This window comes from Propithecus coquereli, unplaced genomic scaffold, assembly GCF_000956105.1.
Source record: "Propithecus coquereli isolate 6110/MARCELLA unplaced genomic scaffold, Pcoq_1.0 Scaffold164, whole genome shotgun sequence".
NCBI classification, from domain to species: Eukaryota; Metazoa; Chordata; class Mammalia; order Primates; family Indriidae; genus Propithecus; species Propithecus coquereli.
In genome coordinates this window covers 122,595-136,669 of record NW_012140969.1, presented here as the reverse complement: position 1 = coordinate 136,669, position 14,075 = coordinate 122,595, and the positions used below count along the sequence as shown (strand labels likewise).

The 14,075-nt window shown below is 43.3% G+C and overlaps 1 protein-coding gene across 1 annotated transcript; it reads right to left on the bottom strand.

Annotated features, from left to right (window-relative positions):
* Positions 1–2,449: 2,449 nt before the first annotated feature.
* On the bottom strand, positions 2,450–12,333 carry ZNF558 (zinc finger protein 558). The gene is made up of 6 exons (XM_012641374.1): positions 12,303–12,333; positions 11,751–11,839; positions 10,840–10,966; positions 4,394–4,489; positions 3,821–3,903; positions 2,450–3,325 (listed from the first exon to the last, which is right to left on the bottom strand). The coding sequence occupies exons 1-6, from the start codon at positions 12,331–12,333 to the stop codon at positions 2,543–2,545; spliced, it is 1,209 nt and encodes a 402-aa protein (XP_012496828.1). The 3' UTR covers positions 2,450–2,542.
* Positions 12,334–14,075: the final 1,742 nt, after the last annotated feature.

Sequence of the window (14,075 nt, the reverse complement as noted above, 5' to 3'; positions counted from 1 at the left end):
TGTGAAAATACAAGTAACCTGCATTAATGTGCATATAACCTATATCCATATATCACAGAATATATACTGTTTTCAAAGAAACATAAAACATGGATAAAATTTGACTAATTGATAGGTCTACCAGTTAGGGGACTACATTCAGCTGGGAGTTAATGGATGACCACCTCAAAAACAACAAATCACTTTGGCTTCAACTAGTTGGGGGTTTCCTTTATCATGTAAGCAGAAGTCTAAAAATAAACAATTCAGAGTTGATGTAGGCAGTCAGTGGCTCTGGGGAGTCTAGATCATTGTGATTTTTTTTTGCTGCACTGTGGTGTTTGCAATCATGGTAAAAACATAGCTCTTCAAACTCTAGAGGCCAAGGGAAAGAATGGGTAAAATCAATACATGGTAAGTGAGAAGAAACCACATGGTGCTTCCCTCACCACCGCCACATGGCTTCTACCTACTTCTCATGGCCAGTAGAGCGAGACAAAGCCTGTCTGGGCTTCAGGAAAGCCTGGCAGATTGAGTATTTTCAGTACTGCTCGCAGACAACCTAAACAAAACAGGAAGAACGGACACTGAGAAAGAAGCTAATGGCATTTGCCACACTAGGATAGAAAGAGAAAAAACAAATCAATATCATAAAGCCCAGATACTCTGACAAAAATACCATTAAATTAGAAAAAATTATATCATAAATATTGTCTAATTTCCATTATGAGAAACTAAGTCACTCAGGAACTATCCAGAAATAACTTTTTGAATATACAATGTACTGATTTTATTTTTATTTAAAAAGTTTTTTTTCTATTTTTAGTAGAGATGGGGTCTCACTCTTGCTCAGGCTGGTCTCGACCTCCTGAGCTCAAACAATCCTCCCACCTCGGCCTCCCAGAGTGCTAGGATTACAGGCATGAGCCACCGTGCCCAGCCTGTGTTGATGCATTTAAAGAGTAAATTATAATAAATATATTACATTAAAATTATGGAATGAATGTAAGTTAAGATTTTAGGGACTAGCTATAGACATGAACGTTTATATGAAAACAAAAAGACTAAAAATTAATGACCTAGTAGCCCAACCTACAAATGAGACACGGGTAACACTAACCCCACACTCTCAACATTTATACTTATTGTTCCCAGTATAAATTACCTTGTGGCCACTCAGAAAAGAGGTGGGCTGAGGTGTCCTAACACTGAGTGCATTTCTAGGGTTTCCTCCATACAAGAGAGAATCACTGAACATTTTCCAAAATTGATAATACGCTAAAAGGTTTTGCATCCAGGGAGGATATTCATATTTTGCCTAACACAGAGGCATCATTGAAAACTTTCTCTCATTCTTTATATTTGCAAGTTTGTTTGCAGTGTGAATTCCCACAAATTTCCTAATACGTGTGGAAAATGGAAAGTTTCCAATACTGATGACATTCGATGGGACTTTCTTTTCAGAATCAATTGTTGTCTCTCTTAAAAACTGAGAGAACATTCAATGCTTTCCCATACTTGCTGCAGCCAGAAGACTTCACTATCTTTTGCTCAGTAATGTGAACACTTTTGCTGTAGGGTTTTCCACTTTTTTACATGAGTGTTTGTCTGCTGGGTGATTTCCTGTGCATGTCGTAAGGGATGAGTGCCCCTGAAGCCTTCTGCATCCTGAAGACCTTCATAGGGTTTCTCTCTCAGTGTGAACTCTCACCTGAATCCCTGGAGATATCACTGAAGGCTTTCCTATACTTGTTCCATTCTTCAGGTTTTTATAGTATATAATCTTTTGGGCACATTAGGGTAGCAGTGTGAGCTGAAAGCTTTACTACGCAGATTGTGCTCATGAAGTTTTCTCTCCAGACTGAATTAACAGGAGAGTTACTGAATGCTATTTCATATTGATTAGATTAAAAGGATGACGGTGTGCTGGAGGCTTTTCTTCATTGATTTCATGGCAAGTTTCCCAGGTGGTTCCCAGTGACCTGTCTCATGGCATTCACGCCTTGTGTAGTCTTCTCCCACACTTTATCGGGATTGGTGTGTGTGACCAATACAAAAGGAAAGACGTGAAAAGGCTGGTTCTGAGGCTGGTTCTGAGGCTGGTTCTGAGGCTGGTTCATAGCAGACATCGTGGCTTCTGTATCGGCTCTCTCTTGGATCACGTGCTTTGGGGGGAACTTGCTGCCAAATCAGATACTGAGCCCTGTGGAGACACCTACATGGTGAGGAACTGCAGGTCCCCTGAAACAAGCCCTTTCCGGGCATGTGAATGAGTCATCCTGGAAGTGGAGCCTTTAACAAGTGAAGACTTCAGATGACAGCAGCTCTGGCCAACATCTCCACTGCAACCTCACGGGAGATCTTGAGGCACGACTACACAGCTGAGCCATTCTTGATTTCCTGACCTACATAAATTGTGAGATAATAAATATTCGTTGTTTGAAGCCACAGCATTTTGGGGTGGGTAATTTGTTATGCTGTGACTGATAACTTATACATCTGGTGTGAATTCTCTCAAGTTGTCTTAGAGATGAGCGATCCGCGAGCACTTTCCCACAGAAATTCATATCCACCTATTATGTATTCTCTTGTGCACAGAAAGGTAAGAGTTACTAGTGAAAGATTTTCCACATTGATTACATTCATAGGGTTTTTCTCCAGTGTGAGTTCTCACGTGTTTCTTAACAGCTGAGAGATTATTAAACGCTTTCCCACAGTCATTGCATTCATAGGGTTTTTCTCCGGTATGTATTCTCTTGTGCACGGTAAGAGAAAAGCTACTGCTGAAGGATTTCCCACACTCGTTACATTCATAGGGTTTTTCTCCAGTATGAGTTCTCACATGCTGTGTCAGGTATGAGCTCTTCCTAAAGGTTTTCCCACAATCATGACACTCATAAGGCTTCTCCCCTGTATGAATGCTATTGTGCCCAGTAAGGGAGGACCTTGTGCTGAAAGCCTTTCCACACTGATTACATTCATGGTGATTCTCCCCCGTATGAATTCTCTTGTGGCTTTTGAGGTTACAACTAGTGCGGAAGACGTGAAAACACTGGTTACACTCATAGGGTTTTTCTCCGGTGTGAATTCTCACGTGTAGTCTAAGAGATGAAGGATCACTAAATGCTTTCCCACAGTGATTGCATTCATAGGGTTTCTCCCCATTGTGGATTCTCTTATGAATAGTGAGGTAAGATCTACTGCTGAAAGACTTTCCACACTGATTACAGTCATAGGGTTTTTCTCCAGTGTGAATTCTTTTGTGCTGAGTAAGGTTAGATTTTGTGCTGAAGACCTTGAAACACTGACTACATTCATTGAGTTTCACTCCACGATGACTTCTTTCCTGTTGGTTAAGAGATGAATGATAACTATAGTTCATAAGATTGTTAATATTGAATGCTGCCATAGGAATTCTCTCCCCCAGGAATTCTGTTATATTATTATAATTGATGTTTTGGCTACTTTCAGTGGTCACATATGGTTTCTGCCCAGTTTGAGCTCTTAGGAAGTTAGAAAAGACAGATGCTTTGCCAAAAATCCTTATCATATTCACAAAACATTTTATGGTAAGTTTAGGACAAACTTGTGTTTCAAACAGTCAATACCACAGTCACGTTTAGGGAAATATTTACCTGTGGGAACTCTCAGTGAAGAAACAAATTTAGAACTAACACACCTTTCTCTAAATTCCCAAGTTTCAGTGCCTTTCTGGGGACACTACTTTCAGGAGTATAAATGGCACTTTCTTTTAATGACTTTCCTGGTTATTCTGTGCCCTTTCTGAATTTATGGTGTTCTCCTACTGTGGAAAACCAGAAATCACACACGTCAGTCTTACCGCTTTTACACCTTTAGACCGTTCTTTTCTAAAAACATGCTTCTTAGGAGGTAGCCATTTGGCTTTAAGTAGAGTCCCCACATCTGAAAGAAATTGAAAAGAAATTTAGGTTGGTGGAGAAAAGAAATGGTAAATTGCACACGTGAGTGAAAGCAGACTCCAAGGGATTAGGGTTTTGAGCAGGTTTGCAATGAACAGGATTTGGTTATGAAAATTTTTAGGTGTTAATTTAGAGAAAGGATTCTAGAAAAGTTGAGATTGCTCAGAGATTGACAAAAGAAGGAGTTATCAGGAATACAAAGTGGGAAGGAACTGGACTGAAATTTGAAAAGGAAAAGAACTGCGTCTTCTGTTTGTCCTCTGAGGCCAAAGTCAAATATGAGATGGTGAACAGAGAGTTAAAAGAAAGAAAAAAGTACATGAGGAAGTTCATACCAAATGTTCTTATTCACTTTTGTCAGAACAAAGGGAATTCTACAAAGTTCTCTGATTGACATTTATGTAATACTCCCGACCCCCGAGTCACTGGCCAGAGGTATTCTTCACAAGAACTTACATCTACCTGAAGCTCACCTGGACAAGTGCTTGGGAGAATTCCTCTCTCCTCTGTCATCACCTTGTCTTCTTGTTCCAACTGCGATATCAGATTGGGGTTGTCAACATGACACCCTATTTATAGAGAAAATATACGTGATGTCGATCAGTGTCAGGGACAAGCAACTCCACGAAACTGCAGCCAACACTTCTGAAGATGGCCAAATGTGACTTTAGGTGCATTACACCTTTAGAAGTTAGAATTACACCTAAATTCTAGTAAATTTAGTAACTCTCAAGAGGAACAAAAATGCGAGCATCCTCAACTCAACATTCAGGGTGACAGGGCATAAATAGTCCCAGAAGTCCATGTCTAAGTTCAAATACACACTTCAGAAGCCCCAAAACTTTTCACCATGGAGAATATAAAGTCAGAGCAGGAAACAGATCTTCAGCTCATAGGGAGGGCATCAGACAGACAGCTCCATGAGGGTGGGGAATGTGTTCACCTCTGTACTCCCTAACCCCAGCACAGACCTCAGAACATGGAGGTGCTTAAGAAACACTTGTGAGAAGTGACGTCAGTGAAAAGGGTGGAGTGGGGAACTCCAAAAGGCCATCCCATCCACAAAAACAGTGAATAAACTGGCAAAAGCTGTCAGAATCAAATTAATGGGAACCCTGAAAACTTACCGTAAGTTAACAGCCATCAGTAGAATGTCTAATGAAGAAAAACCCCCAAATCTGGGTAAGAGAGCTGCATGACATTTTAACTGATTCTAGCTCCATTTTTTTTCCCTTGCTTTGGCTGCAACCTTGAAGACAGCAGCCTGCATTCCTAACACTGGGGCTGGGGGAGCAAAACAGACTTCGTTCTGTGGTTGTTTTTTTCTGACCTGTCTGGTGGCTCCCTGAAAGACTGGCTTGAATGGCTTGTCTTCATTTATCTGACTCCAAATTTTTGGGGGATGAGCTGGCTACCTGGGACACATATCAACACACTTAAAGGCTAATGTATCAGTACTCACTGAGGCAAACAAAAGATTAACCAAAAGCCTGGAAGGAAAAATAGGAGGAAAGATGTTTGGATTTAAAAGCTTTCTCATATTCCTAGGAATCTAGAATGCCAAGGACATCCCTGGAGCTGGGTGTGCGCTCGGAAAAGACCTGAGAAGGCACCAAGCCTTCACCTCTGGCTGACCTCCAGTCTCTGTGCAAGCAGGAGGAGAAGGCCAAGGCAGAGTTGGAAACTCCCTGGCTGAATTTCGAAGGCATGTCCCTGTGTACACAAAGAGCTCATCTGAAGAGACTGGGAGGTTTTTTTGTTTTGTTTTATTTTTTAGTTTCAGGCCTTCAAATAAATATCTGACAAATCACTACATGCCATTAAGCTAACAGAAAAAAAGATATCAGTGGCCATACATGACAAATATAGACATAACAAAATTAGCACCAACTACAACAGGCAACAACAAACACTGGGGATGGGGAAAAATCTGCTCCTGGAATTGCCGTATTATAATATTCTGAATGTCCAGTTTTCAACAAAATATTATGAGGCAGTCAAAGAAACAAAAGCATGGCCTATTAAAAGAAAAATAAAATTGGTAGAAACTGTCCCTGAAGACACATTTTATTTACTACACAAATAAAATGTATCAACTATTTTAAATACGCTCAAAGATCTACAGGAAACCATGTACAAAAAAACTGAAGGGAACCATGAGTGCAAATTCTCATCAAACAGAAAATATCATAAAAGAGATAGAAATTATAAAAAAAAGCCAAACAGAAATTTGTGTTGTAAAGTACAATAACTGAAATGAAAAATTCAGAAGAGGGGTTCAACAGTAGATTTGAGCAGGCAAAGGAAGGAATTAGTAGCCATGAAGAGAGGGAAATTTATATTACCTGGTCTGAAAAGGAGAACGAAAATTAAAAAAAAAAAAAACACAACAAAATAAAAACCAGGACCTAGGAGACCTGTGGAATACCATCAACCACACCAAAATACACACAATGATGAAAAGAAGAGAGAGAAAGGAACAGAAAGAATATTTGAAGAAATAATGGCTAAAAACTTTCCAAAATCTGATGAAATCCACAAATGTACAAATGCAAAAAGCTCAATAAACCCAAGTAGGATAAACTCAGAGATAAATATCTAAACTGAAACACACATTAATCAAACTGAAAGACAATGGTAGTATTAATCAAACTCAAAGATAAAGACAGTACCCTAAAAGCAGCAACCGGGAAGTGACTCATTGTGCACACAGGGTTCTTAGTAAGATTAACACATTGACTGCCATGTGAATTGTATTTAACTCAGGCCAGTTTTAACCCCGGGGTTTTGTGAAGCAAAAACTTGCAGTTGGTTTGTGAAAATCTTACTTGTTGATGTTCTTATTGTTACAATTGACAATTTAATTCTACAAATGTGGATTGTGTTGCATATAACTCAGGCACAGAAAACAATACAAAAATAACAAATTAGAAAGGATCATTTTGTTTTAATAAAACACTGTGGTCCCAGGGAAATTTTTTTTCCCCCTAGTGTGTCGGTCAATGTATTAACAGCAAATTTCTTACCAGAAACAATGGAGCCAACCAGGCATTTGGGATGATATATTCAAAGTATTAAAAGAAAAATGTCAACGAAGAATTCTAGGCTAGGCGCAGTGGCTCACACCTGTAATCCCAGCACTGTGGGAGGCCGAGGTGGGTGGACTGTCTGAGCTCAGGAGTTTGAGACGAACTTGAGTAAAAGCAAGACCCCGTCTCTACTAAAAAAATAGAAAGAAATTAGCTGGACAACTAAAAATATATATAGAAAAAATTAGCCAGGCATGGTGGCGCATGCCTGTAGTCCCACCTACTTGGGAGGCTGAGGCAGGAGGATCGCTTGAGCCCAGCAGTTTGAGGTTGCCGTGAGCTAGGCTGATGCCATGGCACTCTAGCCTGGGCAATAGAGTGAGACTCTGTCTCAAAAAAAAAAGAATTGTATGTCTGGCAAAACTGTCCTTCAAAAATAAATTAGAAATGAAGACATTCCCATAAACAAAAGCCGAGTGTTTGTCCCTAGAATATGTACACTGCAGAAAATGCTAAAGGGAGACCTTCAGGCTGAAATGAAAGGACAATGTACAGGACAATGCACCTCGAATCCATATAGACAAATAAAGAACATTGATAAAGGTAAATACAGAGGTAAAAATAAAAGTCACTGACAATGTATTTTTGGTTTATAACTCCTCTTTTTTTTTCCTACATGATTTAAAGACAAATGCATAAACCAATAATTATAAATCTACATTAATGGGCACACAATGCATAAAGATGTAATTTATGGCAAAACAACTAAAGGGGAGAATGCATCTATATAGGAGCGAAGTTTTTGCATATTATTGAAACTAAGTTGACATTAAAATCAAACTATAGTTTTGTAAATTAAAATGTTAACTAAAATCCCTAGGGCGACCACGAAGAAAATAACTAAAAAACATACAAAGAAATGAGAAGGGAATCAAAACAGTCCCCTAGAAAATATCTAACACAAAAGGAAACAATAATGGAAGAACTGAGATGCAAAAATGCCATGACATATAGAAAACAAATAGCAAACAGGTAGATAGCAAATAATAAATAGGCAGAACTAGAGCCCATCTTAACAGTAATTACATTAAATGAAAATGAATTAAATTCTTCAATTAAAAGGTAGATGTTGGCTGAACTGATTTTAAAAATAACCCAATTACAGACTTATAATGGTTCAACTTACAATTTTTTGACTCTATGATGGTGCAAAAGCCATACATTCAGTAGAAACCATACTTCAAGTACCCATAAAACCATTTTGTTTTTCATGTTCAGTACGGTAGTTAATAAATTACATGATATATTCAACACTTTATTATAAGATAGGCTATGTGTTACATGATTTTGCACAACTGTAGGCTAACGTTAAGCGTTCTGAGCATGTTTAAGGTAGTCTAAGCTATGATGTTTGGTAGGTTGGGTATATTAAATGCATTTTCTACTTAAGATATTTTCAATTTACAATGGGTTTACTGGGACATAACCCCATTGTAAGGCAAGGACCAGTTACATATATTGTCTATAAGAGACTCACTTTACATCCAAAGACACAAATATGTTGACAGCAAAAGATATTTCGTACAATAAAAATTATTATAAGACATAGACATTTTATGTAAAGGATCAATTCAGCAAGAAAATACAACATTTATAAACGTACATGTATCTAACAACAAGACTTCAAAACATATGAATTAAAAACTGCCATAATTGAAGGGAAAAATAGAGTTCTACATTAATAGTTTGAGATATCAATACTCCACTTTCAATAATGGATAGAACAACTAATTAGATCAGTAAGGAAACAGAGAACTTAAAAAATACTATCAACTAACTAGACCTAACAGACATCTAAAGAACCCTCCATACAGCAAGACGATACACGCTCATCTCAAATGAACATGGAGCATTCTCCAGGACACACTGTTTGTCAGTCCACAAAACAGGTCTCACCAAATTTAGAAACAATGAAATACAAAGTATTTTCTCTAACCATGATGGAATAAAATTAAATATGAGTAACAGAAGGATATATATTGGAAAACTTAACACAGTTAAGATAATACTACCCTAATGGATCTACAGAGATAACGCAATCACTAACGAAATTCCAATAGCTTTTTTTTTTTCAGAAATGGACAAGCTGATCTGAAAATTCACAGAATTGCAAGGGTTCCCAAACAGAAAAAAGGAATATTAAAAAAGAACAAAGTAGTAAGACTCACATTTCCTGATATCAAAAGTTACTACAATGCAATGATTGTCAAGATAATGTACTGGCATAAGGACAGACATACAGACCAATGGAATAGAACTGAAAGTAGATAAATAATCTCTGGTGTCTATGGTCAAATAATTTTTGACAAGGGTGCCAAGATCATTGATGGGGAATGAACAGTCTCTTCTACAAGGCTGCTGGGACAACTGAACATACACATGCAAAAGAATGAAGCTGACCCTTTCTCCACATCATATGCAAAATTAACTCAAAATGGATCAAATGCCTAAATGTAAGAGCTAACACTCTTGGAAAATTCTTGGAAGAAAACACAGGGCTAAATCTCCGTGGACCTTGGCTTAGGCAGTGGTTTCTTAGGTACGACAACAAAAGCACAAGCAAAAAGAAAACCTAGATAAATTGGACTTCGTCAAAATTAAGATTCTTGTGCCCATAGGACACAATCAAGAAAAAGGAAAGATACTCACAGAGAAATTATCTGCAACTTGTATTTTGAATAAGGGCTTAGTACTCAGAATATAAAACGAACTTTTACAACCCAACAACAAAAAGACAAACAACCCAAGTAAAAAATGGGCAAAGGACTTGGAAGTCTTCCAAGGAAGATACACAAATAGCCAACAAGTACATGAAAAATGCTCAACGTCATAGTGATCAGGGAAATGCAAATCAAAACGATGAGCTATCACTTCACACACACTAGGACAGCTACGATCAGAAAGAAAGACGTGGAAGATACTGGAACCCTCATGCACCGGGGGGAGTGTAAAATGGTGCAGCTGCTGTGGAAATGTTTCGTAGTTTCTCAAAGACCTCAACACAGAAAGAGAAGACCTAGCATTCCACTCCTAGGTACATACCTGAGAGAACTGAAAGCAGAGGTTTAAACAAAAACTTGTACACAAATAGTCCTAGCAGTATTCACAATAGCCAAAAAGTGGAAACTACCCAAATGTCTAACTGATGAATAGATAAACAAAATCTGGCCTGTCCATACAATGGAATATTATTTCAGTCATAAAAAGGAATGCTACAATACAGCTAAACCTTTCAAACATTATGCTACATGAAAGAAGTCAGGCACAAAAGGTCATGTATTTTTACGATTCCATTTATATGAAATGTTCTCACCAGGCAAATCCATGAAGACAGAAAATGGATTAGTACTTGCCGGCAGCACAGGGTGGGGAAGATAATGAGTACTGACTGCTTAATGGGCAGGTGGTTTTTTTTAGGGGTCATGGAAACGTTCTGAGATTAGATAGCATTGATGGTTGTACAACACGGTGACTACATTAAAGGCCACCAAATTATACATTTTAAAATGGTGAATGTCATGTTCTATGAATTTTAATACAATAAATAAATAAGGGTCGGGCGCGGTGGCTCACGCCTGTAATCCCAGCACTCTGGGAGGCCGAGGAGGGAGGATCGCTTGAGGTCAGGAGTTCGAGACCAACCTAAGCAAGAGCGAGACCCCATCTCTACTACAAACAGAAAAATTAGCCGGGCGTGGTGGCGCACACCTGTAGTCCCAGCTGCTCGGGTGGCTGAGGCAGGAGGATTGCTTGAGCTCGGGAGTTTGAGACTGTCTCAAAAAAACACAAAACAACAAAAACAAGAACGGACACAGGAATGATGGGCTTACCGAGTGAGGCCAGGTTCCGGCAGTTCTCCAGCGTCACGTCTCTGTACAGTGTCCTCTGAGAGGGGTCCAGCAATGCCCACTCCTCCTGGGTGAACTCCACTGCCACATCCTTGAAGGTCACCAAGTCCTAGACCATCGTAAACACCATGGCTTAGCCCAGGACCACCCCCGCCAACATGAACAGGAAGAGGGCTCAGGGTGACAGAACCAGGGATGGGGGCAGGGTTTTGAGAGCAACTCTCACTGGGTCCTGGGCTCAGCCCTCCATGTCTCCTGTTTACCTAGGCCGCTCCCCAGGTTCGATGCAGTGATAACAGAGTACCTAGGCCAGGCAAGGTGGCTTGCGTCTGTAATCCTAGCACTCTGGGAGGCCCAGGTGGGAGGATCACTTGAGCCCAGGAGTTGGAGGCTGCAGTGAGCTAGGCTGACACCACAGCTCTGTAGCTGGGGCAACAGTGCAAAACTCTGTCTCAAAAAAAAAAACACAGAGTGTCTGTCTTTTTCCACTCAGACCGTGAACTCCTGCAATCTTATTTCCCTCAACCTCCAGAGATAAGCGTGGGCCCGGGACGTTGCAGAAATCAGAGCAATACTTGGTAAATGAGTGCATGACTTCCCCACGGCTACTACGAATTGCTGGAGTGTAGAACACTCATGTCTTTACTTGGCTTTCCCTTAAAACACTCACAAAACGTGATGTACTCAGGGACCCTGGAGGGAGCTTTTAAACTGCAGTGACAGTTGACATACGCTGACGTTTCCTGGGCAGCCCTCACCCTTCATCGGAGACCCTGGGGTGCCCGAGGACCTGGGCTGGCTGCGAGGCTTCTTTTGGCGAAGGTGCTGAAAGGTAACAAGTCCAACTTCTGGCCAAAGGAATGATGATTTAGAAAGAGGACTATTCGACTCACCTGTAACCAGCTCGTCAGGAACTCACTAACCAGCCCTTCCTCCTCTCTGCGTCCTTTCTGCTGGGAGGCAGGGTACAAGGTAGACCGGGCTGGAGGGGAAGAAGTGAGTCACAGGAATCCAGGCCTGCCCTGTGTCTAGACTTGCAAATCTGGGGGCTTCCCACCCGCCTGGGACTGGCCACGTCAACACACACACAGACACCCACATGAGCGCACCCCCCAGCACATGCCTATGCCCCACAGACATCCACACGGGCACACCCCCCAGCACATGCCTACGCCCCACAGACACCACACGTGTACACCCCCTAGCGCATGCCTACACCCCACAGACACCCACACGGGCACTCCCCCCAGCACGTGCCTACATCCCACTGACACCCCAACCCCTAAGTCCTCAATCCCAAGAGCTGCCCAATCAGACGCCAGGACCTCTGGGCTCCTGCGGCTCCATCCCGCCCCACCTCTGTCCAGACCCCTCCCTGTTCTAGGCTGGGGGTCGGGGGCGTCTCAAGCCTGGACTCTGAGGGCTGCTGGGACCCCAAGACTCACCACCAGCGGGGGGTAGGAGGACGGCCGCCATCCTGTGACCCCGACACCAACACACAGGGTAGTGGAGGCGCAGGACGCTCCTTCCCTTGTTTCCACGGGGCCCTGGGGACCGTGCTCTGGAAGAAATGGGGAAACTCCACGTCTCCGCAGCCTCGAGTTCTCTCGGGCTGCTCAGGCCGCGCCTTCCTCAGCCTGTCCACTCGTCCTCCTTCACTCCTTCACACCCAAGTTCCGTCTTCCATGCTGGGCCTTTATCTTGCTGAGCAGGTGATGAATGCAGGGTCACCTGATGGCAAAACTCACCTTCCTTTGTCCCCAGTGCCACGACCAATGCACCCGTGCTCCGCCCTGAGAACCTTAGCTTTGTGCATCTCATGTCACCTTCTTCCCGCCCCAGCTGTGGTCACAAACGGGTTGCCGGCTGCGCCCCCTCATTCCCAGGGGACTCGGGCCCCTGACTCCCATTTTCCTTCCACCACCAGAGCTCCCCCGCATGTGGATGACGCCAGAGGGCCTCATGGTCCCAGGAGACCCTCCCCTCCTTTGCCCCTTTGGCCACACGCTTCCAGGGTCCCCCAGCCCTGGTCATCACCTGGCACTGTCCCACCATCTGGGACAACAGTTTAGAAATCCCCCTCTCTGAACCCAACCTCCCTCCTCTGCTTCCACTGTGCTTGCTCATGTGCCTCTCTCACCACGTGTGTCCCTGGACCACACAGAGGCCTCCACCCGCCCGCGTTTCCCACTCACCCAGCTCGGATCTCACCGTCCCTCACTCCAGCTGCCTCCCTCATCCCTATCCACGCCTCACGCCGGCCTAGCAGAACTCCAGCCAGGCACGACTCCAACCACCCGCCTGCTCTGTGGCGACACTGGGGCAGAGCAGCCGGCACCAGGGCAGTAACGCTGCCGCCTCTAGAAGAACACGGTCACCACTGTGAAAATAGCCCTCAGCCCCGCAGGAGGATCCTACAGGTCAGTGTGGCTTCTAATTCCTCAGACCTCCTCTGATCTCTTTAAACCTCACACGGCCTCGCCTTTCCTCTCTGTGCTTAGCGGTTTCCTAAATGGCCTTCGAGGGTCTGAGCCTCCTGGTGTTTGCACCCTGTGTAGCCCCCGACACACACGGAATTAGGGCTGACCTGTGTGACTGGCAGATCCGGCAGAGGTGACAGTGGATGATTTCCAAGCCCAGGTCCTAGAAGGCACTGCAGCTGCTGTCTTGGTCTTCTGGACACTGCTCTAGGGGAAGCTGGGTGCCATGGTGGGACGACACCCACGCAGCCGTGCGCGGAAGCCTAGGTGCAGAGGAGCCGCGGCTTCCTGCCCACAGCCAGCCCCGACCTTCCAGCCATGGGTGTGAGCCTAGGGCACCAGTCGAGCCTTCTGATGACGCAGCCCAGCTGACAGCCTCCTGCAGCCTCCAGAAAATTCCAAGCCAGAACCTTCGGGCCAGGCCACTCCGGAGTTCCTGAACCACAAAACCAGTGGGAGATGAAAAATGATTACTGTTGTTCTAAGGTTTGGGATCCCGGGCCAGGTAGCAACAGACAGCAAATCATCTCGCTTTGCGCAGATGAGCCTGCAGTCTACTTCTCAGATAATAGTCAAGAGAAGGAATCCACCTTTCTGTCTTGCCGTCAATGAGGCAGTCTGCACCCTGCTCTCCTCCCTCCCTCCTGCCACAGACCAGGAGCTGCCTCCCTTCTCTGCAGGGCCCTGCTCTGTGGCTCTGGGCTGGGGTTGCCCCCCTGCTGTGGAGGAGCTGTCCTC